This window comes from Syngnathoides biaculeatus, chromosome 6 (assembly GCF_019802595.1).
Source record: "Syngnathoides biaculeatus isolate LvHL_M chromosome 6, ASM1980259v1, whole genome shotgun sequence".
NCBI lineage: Eukaryota > Metazoa > Chordata > Actinopteri > Syngnathiformes > Syngnathidae > Syngnathoides > Syngnathoides biaculeatus.
Genome location: NC_084645.1, coordinates 5,238,449 through 5,254,742, shown reverse-complemented (window position 1 = coordinate 5,254,742; position 16,294 = coordinate 5,238,449). Strand labels below are relative to the sequence as shown.

The 16,294-nt window shown below is 42.9% G+C and overlaps 1 protein-coding gene across 6 annotated transcripts in view; it reads right to left on the bottom strand.

Annotated features, from left to right (window-relative positions):
- The window catches only part of LOC133502463 (cytosolic carboxypeptidase 4), a 213,804-nt gene that overhangs the window by 132,423 nt on the left and 65,087 nt on the right, over positions 1 to 16,294 (bottom strand). For 5 of the 6 annotated variants that reach the window (XM_061823276.1, XM_061823278.1, XM_061823273.1 and 2 more), the window contains 2 exons: positions 15,108 to 15,145; positions 1,004 to 1,212 (listed from right to left, as the gene is read on the bottom strand). In XM_061823276.1, the coding sequence (XP_061679260.1) occupies positions 1,004 to 1,212; positions 15,108 to 15,145 (247 nt within the window). The remainder of the gene's footprint in view (positions 1 to 1,003; positions 1,213 to 15,107; positions 15,146 to 16,294) is intronic. The other variant, XM_061823274.1, reaches the window with a different exon arrangement.

The window sequence follows — 16,294 nt, the reverse complement described above, 5'->3', positions numbered from 1 at the left end:
CATCTTGCCCCTTCAGATTTTCACCTGTTTGGTCTCTTAAAAGCATTCACGAGAGGCACAAAGTTTTAAAGTGACGATGAAGTGAAGTTTTGTGAGCAACTGGCTGAGACAGCAGTCTCAAGATTTTTACGCTGAGAGAATATGGAAGTTTGTGCTCAGATGGGAAAAGTGTGAGACAGTGCTGGGAGACGACGTTGAAAAAAAAAAGCTTCTGTATTAGAAGTCCTTATCCTGAATATTTCACCTTTTGTATTGAATGACCCTCATGTGTGTGAGTGTGTATGCATATATATATATATATCATACAGGGAAGCACAGTGGGTCAGCTGGAAAAGCATTGGCCTCACAGCTCTGAAGTCCCGGGTTCGATCCCGGACCCGCCTTTGTGGAGTTTGCATGTTCTCCCCATACCTGTGTGGGTTTTCTCCTGGCCCTCTGGTTTCCTCCCACATCCCAAAAACATGCAACATTAATTGGACACTCTAAATTGCCCCTAGGTGTGATTGTGAATGCGGCTGTTTGTCTTAATATGCCCCACGATTGGCTGGCAACCAGTTCAGGGTGTACCCCACCTGCCCATTCGCAGCTGGGATAGGCTCCAAGCACTCCTGCGATCCTCGTGAGGATAAGCGGCTAAGAAAATGGATGAATGGATGGATAACATAAACGTAACATTAAAATTATAGATTACTCAAGACTTTGTAACTTGGTAAGTTTACAAAATTGGATCAAATAATTATTTCATCTGTAAAAGTACTGTGCGCAAAATATCTTGGATACATTGGGGTCTCTGTCTATCCATTTCCAGCTCAAACATAACGGAGTGTATAGTAACATTGTAGAATTTTAAGTCTTGGTAAAGACTAAGTCTGTTTCATGGCAGTTTTTGGTGTGAAAAATTGTAGCTAAGGTTAATGGTGGTAATGAGTAAAACAAGAGAATGTTGGTAGTAATCAAAGTATTAGTAGTAGCGTAGTAGTAGCAGCAGCAGCACCACCAATACCTGAGTAGTATGATAAAGAAGTCGGATGCCTCCTTGGGACACAAAAGTGTCTCTTCCTACAGCACTGCGTACTATTTTATGAAAGCAATTTAGCAGTGCCTGGAGGATGTCAATTGCAGAATGTTTAGTGTCCTTGCTGTGCCACTCCTCATACAGCAGTAGGAGGCCTGAAACATAACCCTTGGACACTGCTGAGGAGATGTTATCTACTGTAGAGGAAAGAAACAGATACACAGAGCAAAAGGAAATTATCAGCATATTTTGCAGTAATACACCAATTATAGCTGACAATGTTATCCAAAAATGACGTTTGTGTCAGTCATGGTGGAAATCTAAGGAAATCAACTGTTGCAGTAATGCACACGAGGTGCTGTTAGATTTTAAGTTTCAATCAAGTGTCTTTTATACAGACGTCATAGTGAAAGTCCTCTGTTGATTTTGACAGGAGCCATTTTCGTTATTTTAAGATTTTGACAAAAAACATAATAACAGGGCGGCACGGTGACTCAGCTGGTAAAGCGTTGGCCTCACAGTTCTGAGGACCCGGGCTCGATCTTGAACTTGCCTGTGTGGCGTTTGCATGTTCTTCTGGTCCCTGCGTGAGTTTTCTCCGGGCACTCCGGTTTCCTCCCACATCCCAAAAACATGCAACATTAATTGGACACTCTAAATTGCCACTGGGTGTGATTGTGAGTGCGGCTGTTGGTCTCGAAGTGTTCTGTGATTGGCTGGCAATTCGTTCAGGGTGTACCCCGCCTGCCCGTTGACAGCTGGGATGGGCTCCAGCACGCCCTGCGACCCTCGTGAGGATAGGCGGCAAAGAAAATGGATGGATAATAATAATAATAATCATAACCCAAACTGACCACGGTTTTCATTATAAACTTCCCAAGTGGTGAATACTACCCCGTAACACCACATTATGGATTTATGAATATCATTTCCTGTCATTATACAAAGCTGCAGAATGAAATTGGAGAGCGTCCCCTGTCAGTGAATAAAAGCAAGGTAAAAATGAATAAAGATAACAGTAAAAATAAAGTAAATTAAGTGTAAAGTTGAATGCATAAAAAATTATTGCTCAAGATGTTGAAATCAACGCACCTTTGCTTTCCTGTCCTTTGCAGACTTTGTACAATAATGTAATATGTGCATTATGTCACTTTTGTAATACAAAGTACAATTCTTTGTTGCAATATGTAATAAACTTTGCAGAATTTTGTAATGAGGTGATGTTTTCAACTCATGTACAGATGCTGCATTTTGTCATAGTCTTCAACATTTTGTCTACCATACATCAATCCATTTTCTGAGCAACTTATCCTCACAAGGGTTACGGGAGTACTGGAACCTATCCCATATTGAAGCTGTTTTTACACAATGTGGATGCTGCACTTTTATAAAATCAATCCAACCATTTGCAATAATGGTCATCTTCACTGGGGTCACAGGAGAACTGGAGCGTATCCCAGCTGACTTCCAGTGAGTGGCTCGGTTCACCCTGAACTGGTCACCAATGAATTGCAGGACATATACCCGTATAAAAAAAACATTCACAGTCTCATTTTCACCTCCAGGATGATTTTGTGTCCTCAAACCTAACCTTAACCCTAATCCATTCAACATTGACTATCTTGGAATGTGGCAAGAAACTGTAGTATTTGGAGAAACCCTATACATGCATGTGGGGAACATGCAAACTCCACAGAGGAAGGCGAGCACCTGGATTCAAACAGATAACCTCAGAACCGTGAGATGGATATGCTATCAATGAGACCACTTTTTGTATGAAAGAAAAATTCTATAATGTGGTGCATTATGTAATATGACCACCACCAAGACAATAATTGTCTTAATTAGAAAAAAAAACACATTACTCCCTTGGAATATTGCCTTTGGTCGTAGCAGCATGAATTGTAAAATAATAATTAATTTTTATAAAGAGTTCAATGTTCCATTGGTGTTACTGTAATTTAGAGACCTAATAAAATGTGAACATGGACGACAGCAAACCACCAGGGAACGAGTCAATTTGCTTCAGTTTTGAAGAGCAGTTTTGTCTACACTTCAGCTGTAAAATAATTGAAAGGTATTATGATGAAAAGTATGCACAAAAAAAGGTGAGATTAGAAACTCTTATAATATCCATCCATCCATCCATCCATCCAGCCATCCATCCATTTTCTTAGCCATTTATTCTCACAAGGTTCCCGGGGACTGCTGGAGCCGAGCCCAGCTGTCAACGAGTAGGAGGCGGGGTACACCCTGAACTGGCTGCCAGCCAATCGCAGGGCACATCGAGACAAACAGCACCTAGGGGCAATTTTAGAGTGCCCAATTATTGTCGCATGTTTTTGGGATGTGGGAGGAAACCAGAGTGCCTGGAGGAAACCCACGCAGGCACGGGGAGAACATGCAAACTCCACGCAGGCGGGTTTGGGATTGAACCCGAGACCTCAGAACTGTGAGGCCAATGTTTTTCCAGCTGATCCACCGTGCCGCCCCTCATATAATTCATGTTTGTTTGTTTGTTTTATTGACTAAAATTACTTCTAATAGACATCAATTGGATACAACAAATTGCCCATAGGTGTGATTGTTACTGTGGCTGTTTGTCTCTATGTCGCGTGCGATTGGCTGGCAACCAGTTCAGGGTGTACCCTGGATCCCGCCCGTTGACAGCTGGGCAAGGCTCCAGCACTCCCCGCGACCCTCGAGAGCATAAGCGGCAAAGAAAATGAATGGATGGATAATTCTAATGGAAATGATCTGATTAGAAATGATGAAATTAAACTAGCAGATACCGGATTGTTGATCAAATTAAAATTCAAATATATATATGTAGTTATGTATGTTCATTAGTAAAGGTATGAAAAGGTGTGGTGAGAGTGTCTAACTGAATTTCTGGACGTACCCTGTGTTGATAATTTGTACGTTTGTTGTGTTTGTGTGAATAAGTGTAATGCTGAGTGTCCATATGTGTATGTTTATCAAGAGATCTAGGTGTGCAGCTGTAATGGGACGTATCAAACAAAAAAGTGTATGCAGTCTTGTGTATGTGTGCAGATAGCAATTATCAAAATCACTGCATTGTAATGTGACAAGAAAGGTAGCGGTTTTGGAACCAGTGGAAAATATTTTCTCACAACATTGAGTTGAACAGGCTACAATTGGTCAAATTTCAACTTTTGTGATCACAGCTGGAATGTTCCCCTCCCTTTTTCATAAGAGGTCAACAGCTAGTTCTTATTTTTTTTTTTTAGATTTAATGCTGATGTACAAGATTCACACAAAACTGCAATGACATATACACACAGAAATCTATGCAGTATATAGATAAAGTGAATTCTACAACACTCAATATTGCCTGAGCATACAGTATTTGGCAGTGTTACGCCTTCTCCTTTCTTCATTTGCTACATGGACTTGCAGCAATCAACAGAGAACAGTGGCAAGATTGTTCTTGCACTGAAAGTTCAGCTGACCCATTACTCTTTTCCTTTGGCCAGTTGTAGGAGGTTGTCACAGAATGTTGTCATATTTGCTTCTTTGGGTCTAATAGGATATGGTTTTGATGTTTAATTACAAGTAGCTAAAAAAAATGATATAATCAAGATAGGGGCTTATTTCATGCTGAAAGAATAATACTCTATTACAATTAAGATGAACTCAAGTGTACTGATTAGAGGTTCCCAGTAGGATGCATGTGTAGGTCATGAGAAACATCTGTTGGAGAGAACTGCTGCTACAAAGTGTTGCTGCAAACCACAAGAGGAAAATGTTGAGACAAAGCCTGTCACAAATGCCTGATGCTTGATGCCATCATTCTACATAGCAATGACACCGTCAATAGACCCTGGACCAACCAGACAAAGACAATTTTACACTTTTGCTTAGAAAAATTGTATTAGCGTGGCTGCTGGAACAGATAGTTTTGTCCGATCTACTCTATCTCTGCAAAGGCTAAGATGGGCGTAGCTGGTGACCCATAGCTCTGAAGTATGGAGAGACTTCTCTGTCCAGAATAAATTATTTCGCTTTTAACACATCATTGTAATTGTAGTTTTCACGAAAACGAAGACCCTTCAAACCTTGAGAATTAATAGGAGATCTGTAAAAACACGTTCCTTTAACTGGTGACCCCGATGTGATCCTTTAAAGCACATCAGATAAAACGACAGAGGAGTGGACAGGAATTCGTTTGGACTACAATCTCCCTGGTGCACTGACAGAAAGCGGTGAGCAGAAACCTTTTTGATTATATCATGAATTCTGCACATTGGAAATTGTGAAATTTGTGGTACAATTGTTTCATTGTGAATAGTTACCATGATGTGTTGTTGTTGTGTTAATCGGAAGTCAAGGTGAGAGAGGACCTGACTTTCCAGGGTAACAAAGGGCCTGGTAAAAGTAAGGTAAAGTCAGTAAGCTAGTCCAGTATTGGACTTGTTGTTGTTGTGGTAATTAGAAGTTGGGGTAAAACAGGGTCAGACTGACTGAAACAGAGGACCTAGTAAAAAGAGTGTAACAGGGTACCAACTACTTCCATTGTAAACTGACTTGATATCGGACGCAGTTTCATACTGTGACATTTCAGTAGATGGGGATTTTTGGACCCTCAAAAACAGATTTAGAATAAGATGAGTGGGCCAGCAAAACCCAATCGAGTGTAGCAGTAATGAACGTGATATGTATCAGAGTGATTACCAGAACTCAATGGAGGATTTGTGGATTTAAAAAGGTTAGTTGTTGCCTGACGTTGAAAAATGAAGCAAAGCAAAGCAAATTTATTTGTAAAGTGCATTTCGTACACAACATAACTCAATGCGCTTTACATGATTAAAAGCAGAAAAAGAAACAAGCAGAATTTAGAAGTGTGTGGGCAGAGTGGAAAAGGAAAGGAACATAAAAGGCAGAGAAGGAAAAAAGACATTTGAATAAGAAAATACAAGAGTGAAAAACTGAGGAGAAATGTTGACAAAATCAGTGTAGCATCCATTGCCATGGCAGCTTTTCGGCACCAAAAACCATGACAGATCGATCCGCTAGATCGTATCATGGACCTTCCCAAAAGCGGCCAACCAGTAACTTCCCTTTATCGGGCTTTACCTAACGAGGGAGCCGCTCAAATGACAGACCAAGACACCGGGGAAGTAAAACTCCAATTGGGACCCCCAGGATACACTAATACCAATCGGACCAGCAGGATGTGAGTGTGTGTCCCAACAACAGTGCAAGGCAGAAAACAGTAGGTTCGCTGATCAAGAATTTAATAGCCTAATTGCAAGACGGAAAAAAAATGTTTAAATGTCTGCTAGTTTTGATTTGCATTGATCGGTAGTGCCTACCCAATGGAAGGAGCTGGAAGAGCTGGTGGTCAGGACGTGGAGGATCTGAAAGGATCCTCCCCGCTCTAGTCCTAGTTCAAGTGGTGAGAAAGTCTTCAAGGGTGGGTAGGTTGGTGATGACAATCCAGTGGTTTTGATTGTCGTTGCAGTCAGAGTTAGTCCTTTTTTGTGGCAGCCACAAACCAGACTGTGATGGAGGTACACAATACTGATTCGATGACAAGCCATACTTCCTCAGAGTCCGCAAGAAGTGCATCCTTTGCTGGGCTTTTTGAGGATGGAGTTGATGTTCGTCTCCGACTTCAGGCCCTATGAGACTGTAATTCCTAAGAACTTAAAGGTCTCGAAGGTTGGCACAAGACAGTTGGACAGTGTGAGGGACAGCTGTAGTGAAGGATCCCTCCCGAAGTCCACAATCATTTTTGCAGTCTTTAGAGTGTTCAACGCCAGGTTGTGTTGATCGCACCAAAGCTCCTGTCTCACCACTTCCTGTTGATATGCAGACTCATCGCCGTCTTTGATGAGGCCAATGAGTGTGGTATCCTCTGCAAACTTCAGGAGTTTAACAGCTGGATGCCTCGAGGTGTAGTCGTATGTGTAGAGCGAGAAGAGCAGAGGGGAGTGGACACAACCTTGTGGGTGCCTCAGTGCTGATCGTGCGTGTGGATGAGGTACTGTCCCCCAGCCTCACTTGCCTTATCCTGCCAGTCAGAAAGTTGTAGACCCACTTGCAGATGGCAGGTGAGACGCTGAGCTGGAGAAGCTTGGAGGAAAGGAGTTCAGGGATGTTGGTGTTAAACGTGGAGCTGTTCCCTCACTGTTGAGATCTTCAAGGATGAAATGCAGACCCATTTTGACAGCATCATCCACAGACCTGTTAGCACGATAGGCAAACTGCAGTGGGTCCAGTTGAAGACTTGTGAAGCTCTTGAGGTGGTCCAGCATGTGGCATTAAAAGGACTTTGTGACCACAGATGTCAAGGCAGCATGCTTGTAGTCATTAAGACCTGAGTCTGCAATGTTTGGGGTGACCGGTATGATGGTGGACCGTTTGAAGCAGGTTGATACTTCACACAGTTCTAGAGACCTGTTGAAGATCTTGGTGAAGACAGGTGCAAGTTTGTGTTCGCAGACATTAAGGCAGGATAGGGACACAAGGTCTCGGCCTGGTACCCTGTTGATCTTTTGTTGTTTGAAGGTCTTCCTCACGTCGCGGTCATGTATGTGAAACGGTGGAGTTGGAGATGCTGAAGTGGATGGTGGTGCGACTTGGTGGGTGTATGGAGTGAAAATGTCCCTTTCAAATCTGCAGTTGAAGCTGTTTAGGTCGTCGGCAAGCCTACTATTATTGTTTACTGGGGGTGATCGTTGCTTGTAATTAGTGAGCAATTGTAATATGTGCCAGACTGATTCGGAGTCGTTAGCTCCAAGATGTTTTTCCAGATTTGCTGAGTAATCCCTCTTTGCAATGTAATGTAACTAAAGAAAATAATTTCTTTAGTCAGATGGTTTCTAGTGTGATTGTAGAGGGGCCTATCCACACTGCGATATGTAACCTCTTTAGCCTGACAGAATTGCCCAAGTCTGGCTTTCAATTACCGTACAAAAAGTTTTTGTTGGTACACGCACCTCCACACAGACACTGACATACGCAATGGTAACAATATCCGCAAATTCATCTAGGATGCTCGCTGAATTTTCAAAGACACACCAGTCTGTGCAGTCAAAGAAGCTATAAAGTTCTAATTTTGTCTCGTTGGTCCACTTTTTAACTAATTTTACAAAAGGCTTCGTGCACTTAAAGTGTATGGAAGGTCTTCAATGCACCTTTTGCTAATATTATAAAATTTTTCATGCTGAATTCAAATGTGAGAGGCCCTGTAGCTCAGTGGTTAGAGCACTGGTTTGATAAACCAGGGGTTGTGGGTTCGTATCCCACTGGGGCCTCCACTCCCTGAGAAGGGTTGCGTCAGGAAGGGCATCCGGCGTAAAAATTGTGCCAAACATATGTGCGTTCATCTGAGATGACACGCTGTGGCGACCCCGAAAGGGACAAGCCGAAAGAAACTTACTTATGCTGAATTCAAATCTGAAATCCGTTATGAAGGAAACATTTTTATTGTTCGATTATCGGTGAAAAATGATCGCACATTGCTGGATTCGCCGGAAAAAGACGGAAATGGAGTGGAAAGAAATAGAAATAGAAAAGAAATAGGGGCATGACATGAAAATGCAGAATGTCTGGAAGTATGGTTGACAGAGGATAATAAGCGAGAAAAGAATCCCCTTCGTGTCCGTCTTTGAAGACAGCATTTGTTCGCATTGACCAAAATCATGGCTAATAATCTGATTGGCAGCTAATTGAAATTGGCTCTGAGTGTATGTGGGCCAAGGCTGCGGTCCAGCCTCAGACAGACGCTGGCTCTAGCAATAAAACATTTAAAACGATAAAAATGACAACAATGTATATACATTTTCTTAGCCTTTTATCCTCACAAGGGTTGGGGGAGTGCTGGAGCATATGGCCACAGCTCCGGTCGCCCGCCTCAGCAATGGAGGTGCGGAACATTGTCCATTTGGACTCAATGTCCCCCCGCCTCCTCTGGGAGGTGAGCAAAATTATTTCGGAGATGGGAGTTGAAATTCCTTTTGACAGGGGAATCTGCCAGCCATTCCCAACATACTCTCAAAATACGGCATCTTCCCCACCATCGGAGCCAACTCACCACCAGGTGGTGATCAGTTGACTCTCCCCCTCTGTAGGAATAATTGTGATCATAATTATCATACATTTCCTTCCAATAAAGAAATGCTTTGCTCTGCTCTAGATAACGTGGCAGCCTCCTAGCAGGAGATAGCAAGAACAAAAACATCTAATCATCAGAACTGTTAGAACTGCTGCCTGTTAAAGAAATGATGACCACACATGTATTCAGCAATCTTCCACACATGCACACGCACATGAACAAATATGTACCCCTTGTTTCAAACTGTTTTGGTTGTCGTCTCCTTTTTGTAACATCCATGTAAATAAGGGGTGTCTTAAAACTAAATAAATAGAGGTGCTGAGGAGAGGATAATCAGAGAGTGCAGTGGTGAATTGTACGAGACAGTTCCTCTCCTCTCTCCTCGCGAGAATTGAACTGGTGTCTTTGCTTCCTTTTTTGTCCTGTTTAATGAATGTCTGATTGGTGAACCTGACATTTACTTGGTCCTTCGAGCCGGATCTCAAGATACCTGAGGTTTCCAGGGGCCGAGTTGACGTCCAGGCAAAGACCGTGGCCACGGCACTTGAGACCCTTTCCGGGACTGGGCCTCGACTTTGCGCCTGGAGGCTGAGGGTTGACGAGAAGCCGAAGGAAGTGAAGACACAACATAATCCACAAGGGAATGTGCATCCAAAACGTGTTCAATTACCTCAAGCTACACATCCATCCATCCCTCTATCCATTTTCTTAGTCGCTTATCCTCACAAGGGTCGCAGGGAGGGCTGGAGCCTATCTCAGCTGTCAATGGGCAGGAGGCAAGGGACACCCTGTCCTGGTTGCCAACCAATTGCAGGTCACATGGAGACAAACAGCCGCACTCACAATCACACATAGGGGCAATTTGGACACAATGATTTAGTCTAACTATACATACATTACAAGCACGTAAGGGTCTCATTCCATTCAAAAAGCTGCTTGGGAGACCATACAAATTACCAATAATTTCCACACAATGAGAGATAGACGAATGATGAAGGGAAAAAAAACACAAGTGGGTCCCTTGAGGAGTTATTAAGAACCCCAAACGGCTTTAAAAAAATTGCAAAAAGGGGTATTTGAGTTCATTTGTTGATTGTAGGAAAGTTATTGCTTTTGAAACCATTGTTAACACAAACAAAACTAATTTGTTTTTATTGGCCACTTGTAAGATAGCTGTTCTCATTCCCACTGCCAAGGTCGCTGTAGTCCGGTTACACATGGGAGTGAGACTCCTGTCATAATGGTGACTAAACAGTTAAATTTTGCTCTTGGGTGTTGGATGAAAACGCTATCCGTTATTTTAATTTTTCTGTTCGAGTGGTACCCGTGGGACCCACTCAAGGTTCCACCCCCTAAAAAAATAATAAAATAAAATAAAAACAAAACAAATTGGATAACGACATACAAAAAAACGTGTCCAAAAGATTGTATTGTTTGCACAGATCCAGAGATAATACCAATGCTATTAATTCATAATGAATGCAAAAAAAAAAGTTGGGGGAGTCTGTGTATCCATTAACTTTTGAAAAACAAAAAAAAAAACATTGTTTTCTAATGGCGTGTCACAAGGAAATTTCACATGCATCAATTTGATGGGACTAGAAACAAATTGGGAATTTTATCAGCATTGATGTGTGAAGCCATTTTTGTGCCACTGTCATGGTGGTGTGGCAGTAACTGTCTTTTTGATTTTTTTTTTTTTCGCCGGATGCCTTTCCTGACGCAACCCTTCTGCATTTATTCGGAGAGAGAGCTGGAGCCAATCCCAGCTAACTTCGGGCAGCAGCAGACTACACCCCGAACTGGTCGCCAGCCAGTTGCAGTGTAGATGTCGACATCATCACTGAGTGGGAATCGATCCCACGCTGCCTTCACTCGAAATGTCCCTCTGAGGGAAACCCGAACTACAACGTGGCCCGCAAGAGAAATGAGTTTGACATCCCTGCACTACACCATCAGAAAAAAAAATATATATATATATAACAAGTTGCTGTGCTCTAATAACCTTATTACTGCCATTTGTCTATTCATCCTATGTCTGTTTATGAATTAACATCTACTGTACATGCAGTATTACCCGAACACTGGCGTAGACTGAGCGAGAGCTGAATGACATGGACAAAATAGCAGAAAGAAACACGTGGATACACCTTACACACTGTAAAAGGTCATCTCAGATGAGTCACCCAAGGGGAAAGGTGAGGAAAGTCCAGCATACGATCGGTGCAGATTTATAGTATCTGAAAATACCTGAAGGCTGGTGAAGATTTAAAAGACACTTCACTCATTTAGGGGTGACTTGGTCGACATGACTTCAAAATGGCTAAATAATATGATAGCATGTTGGGCTGCAACATTGACAGCCGTAATAATATTTTTGTTCATATGCTACTTTTGGACACCTGTAAAGCTGACAACAATACATATACCAACAGAACCAATAATTATACTCAGTCATCTATGCTTACCACACATAAGATAAAGAAGCGCAACCTCATTTCAAATAACATTGGTAAACAAGAATGCGGGAGTCACCGAGGCATGAGAGGAGGACTCCATGTGTGCCTCCCAGTGAATCAGTTCAGCACTTTTTCAATTCCTTGGCAGAGTCTAATTGCTGGGGATTCCATCCTTGGGCTTATGCTAAAGGAAACCCCCACTTTCTTCTCACCATTTGCCAATTTAATGCTACCTTAAACCCGAATGCCATACAAAAGAGTACGTATACTATGGAGGGAGTATTTTAACCGAAAAAGCCTGAGGAACATTTTTTCATTATTATGATTATCATTTTTACAAATGGGAAACAAAACTGGTTGTTATTAATGTAGAATGCCGCTAACAAGGTAAACTATAGTTACATCACATGCATGGGCCCAGGGCCAATAATGCGTGTCATTCCAACAGAAATCCCAACACAATGTACCCTGGAGGTAATGACTAAAACAACTCCTAACACCACTTGTCAGAAATGGAAAAGTGTTTATCCAACAACTAAGGCAGTAAATGATAAACTGATATTATCTACTAATATTGCATTTGCTGATTTCTCCTGTGTTAGCTTTACAGGGACAGATTTTAAGGTGGGAAGTCTCAACAAAACATAGTGTCATGATATCCATCTGCAAACTGCCCCACTGCTCCAATGCAGCGATTTGTTGTGGTGGTGTGTTGGTCAAAAATTGTATGACACACTGATAAGTGCAGCAGAAACGTCTACACTGGTATCACTGCTCTTATCTGTGAATGTTTCCATCCAAAGCAGAGGATATACAATTGGCCGCATCCATCTTTGGACCTCAACTCGTTTTTTGCCGAAGGCGAAGGTCCTCTTGGAAAGATGGCGATCCGACATACATTGATGCAATCGGCATCCCACGAGGCGTACCAGATGAGTATAAGTTGGTTAACCAGATTGCTGCAGGATGGGAATCCATCTTGTTATGGATAAGCCCGAATAAAAATGTTGACAGAATCAACTACATACATTACGATGTACAGAAACTAGGTAACTATACAGAAGCAGGCTTTATTGCCATAAAAGAGCAACTAGCTGCAACCTCACTCATGGTTTTCCAGAACCGCATTGCGGTCGACATGCTCCTGGCCGAGAAGGATGGCGACCGTGCAATATTCGGTGACCAGTGTTGTACGTTTATTCCAAATAACACAGGACCTGATGGGTCACTCACAAGGGCCGTTCAAGGCCTCTGCACCCTGAACCACAAGATGAAGGACCACTCTGGCGTGAGCACATCAGCCTGGTCTGAGTGGTGGGAAAAAATGTTTGGCAATTATAAAAAGTTGGTGTTCTCTCTCCTAGTTTCTATAGCTGTGTTTGAAGCTATTCTTACATTGTGTGGATGTTGTTGTATTCCCTGCATAAGGGCATTACTTAACCGACTTATAACCACTGCTATTGCCCCGACAAATTCAAAATTGGCAGAAATATATCCACTATTGGCACAACAGAGTAATGACAGTGATATTATTGACCACGATGATGACGTTATGACTTCTCTTCCAGACCTGTTCTCTGATCCAGAAGATTACAAGTAATTAGTGCTATATTTTCCTCCGACTGTAAGCCGAAAGGGTGATCTATTAGATGATTTAAGGATTTGAACAAATGTACGATAAACAGGAGGATAATGTAGAAATAATTTTAAATAGTATTAAGTAACTGCTTCTGACTGCAATGAAGAAATGCTTTACTCTGCTCCAATTCAGTTACTGTTTCTGCCTGCAATGAAGAAATGCTTTGCTCTGCTCCAATTCAGTTACTCTCTCCGCCTGCAATGAAGAATGCTTTGCTCTGCTCTAGAAAACGTGGTAGCAAATGTAGGATAAACAGGGGGGAAATGTAGGAATAATTTTGATCATAATCATCATACATTTGCTTCCAATAAAGAAATACTTTGCTCTGCCCTAGATAACCCGGCAGCCTCCTAGCAGGAGATAACAAGAACAAAAACATCTAATCATCAGAACTGTTGCCTGTTAAAGAAATGATGACCACAGATTTATTCAGCAATCTTCCACACATGCACACGCACATGAACAAACATGTAACACTTTGTTTCAAACTGTTTTGCTTGTCGTGTCCTTTTTATAACATCCATGTAAATAAGGGGCGTCTTAAAACAAAATAAATAGAGGTGCTGAGGAGAGGATAATCAGAGTGCAGTGGTGAATTGTACGAGACAGTTCCTCTCCTCTCTCCTCGCGAGACTTGAACTGGTGTCTCTGCTTCCTTTTTTGTTTATTGAATGTCTGATTGGTGAACCTGACGAGTGTCCAAGACATGTGGTCGCAAGTCAGATGACATGACCACAAAGTCGATCATCGAACAGTGACCTAGGGTGTCCTGGTGCCAGGTTGACATGTGGACACCCTTATGCCAGAACATGGTGTTCGTTACGAACAATCCAGGATGAGCACAGAAGTCCAGTCACAAAACACCACTCGGGTTCTGATCGGAGGGGGGGTGGTGGGGGGTGGTCTTTTTCAATCACGCCCGTACAGGTCTCACTGTCATTGCCCACGTGGGCATTGAAGTCCCCCAGCAGAATGATGGAGTCTCCAGAGGGGGCGCTCTCCAGCACTCCTTCTAAGGACTCCAATAAGGGTGGGTACTCTGAACTTCTGTTTGGTGCATAACCATGAACAACAATCAGGACCCGTCCCCCTAACTGAAGGCGGTGGGAGGTTACCCTCTCATCCACCAGGGTAAACACCAATGGACAGGCCCCGAGCTGGGGGGCAGTAAGTATACCCACACCTGCTCGGTGTGTCTCACTGTGGGCAACTCCAAAGTGGAACGGAGTCTAACCCCTCTCAACAGGAGTGGTACCAGAGCCCAAGCGATGTGTAGAAGCCAGTCTGACCATATCTAGTCGGAACTTCTCGACCTCACGCACCAACTCAGGCTCCTTCCCTGCCATAGAGATGACATTCCATGTCCCTAGAGCAAGTTTCTGTAGCCGGAGATCAGATCGCCACGCCTTTGGCCATGCTCAGCTAACATTGCACCCGACCCTGAGAGCCCCTCTCCCAGGTGTTGAGCCCATGAGATGGGGGACCCATGTTTTCCCTTTCGGGCTGTGCCCGGCCAAGCCCTGTGGGTGCAGGCCCGACTAACAGGCACTCGCCTTCGAGCCCCACCTGCAGGCCTGCCTCCAGAGGTTCTCTAGAAGTAGGCATTCTGGAGCTGTTCAGGCATCACATGAATGGATTTGGGCTTTCAGACTGGCGCATTGGACAGTGGGCACTGGAGAGACTCCTCTGGACTCTCTGTGCAACGGAATCTGTCAGTGTCACAAACAAAGGAGAACAGCTACAGTTTTAAGTGTCTTTTGTTTCTGTGTATGTAATTTGCCAGGTAAGATTCCACGATTGCATATTTGGTATTTGCCATGCTGTGGAAATGAATTTCTTTTCATAAAACAATTCATAAAAAGTGACTGCACACACTTTTTTTTCAGCTGGTAAACTGCTGGTAAAACTTACCTGAGGAAAGCAGTGCAGCAAATGCATTAATGGATGCCCTGCAAAACAGAAATAATTTAGGCCCACACTCTTCAATAAGAAGACAAATACAGACTTTTGTAATGGTTTAAAATGATAATCATTACAGTATTTAAAAAGTGACTGCTCATCATAACTTCTTCTTCTTCTTTTCCTTTCGGCTTGTCCCATTAAGGCTCCCCACAGCGTGTCATCTTTTTCCCTCTTAGCCTATCTCCTGCATCTTCTCCTCTAACCCCAACTACCCTCATGTCTTTCCCTGACCACATCCATAAACCTTCTCTTTGGTCTTCCTCTCGCTCTTTCGCCTGGCAGCTCCATCTTCGGCACCCTTCCACCAGTATACTCACTCTCTCGCCCCAGAACATGTCCAAACCATCGAAGTCTGCTCTCTTGAATCTTGTCTCCAAAACATCCAACTTTGGCTGTCCCTCTAATCATCTCATTTCTAATACCTATCCAACCTGCTCACTCCAAGTGAGAACCTCAACAACTTCATTTCTGCTACCTCCAGTTCTGCTTCGTGTTGTTTCTTCAATGCCACCATATCTAATCCGTACATCATGGCCAGTCTCACCACTGTTTTGTAAACTTTGCCCTTCATCCTAGCAGAGACTCTTCTGTCACATAACACACCAGACACCTTCCGCCAGCTGTTCCAACCTGCTTGGACCCGTTTCTTCACTTCCTTACCACACTCACCATTACTCTGGATTGTTGACCCTAAATATTTGAATACTCCACCCTTGCTATCTCTTCTCCCTGAAGCCTCACTCTCCCCTCTCCACCTTTCTTACTCACACAGATAAATTATGATTTTACTTCAGATAATCTTTATTCCTCTCCATTCCAGTGCTCCATCTTTCTAATTGTTCCTCTGCATGCTCCCTGCTTTCACTGCATATCACAATATCATCTGCGAACATCATGGTCAAATTCCAGTCTAACCATATCTGTCAGTCTATCCATGACCACTGCAAAGAGGAAGGGGCTCAGAGCTGATCCCTGAAGCAGTCCATTGTATGTGCATTTCCATTGTGAGAGAGATAATCTAAAAAGAAAAATCCATAAAATGGCTCAAAAAAAAGAAGGTTTTGGATTGGTCAAGTCAAAGTCCAGATTTACAGGAAATCCAATTGAGATGCTGTGGTGTGATCATAAACCGGCAT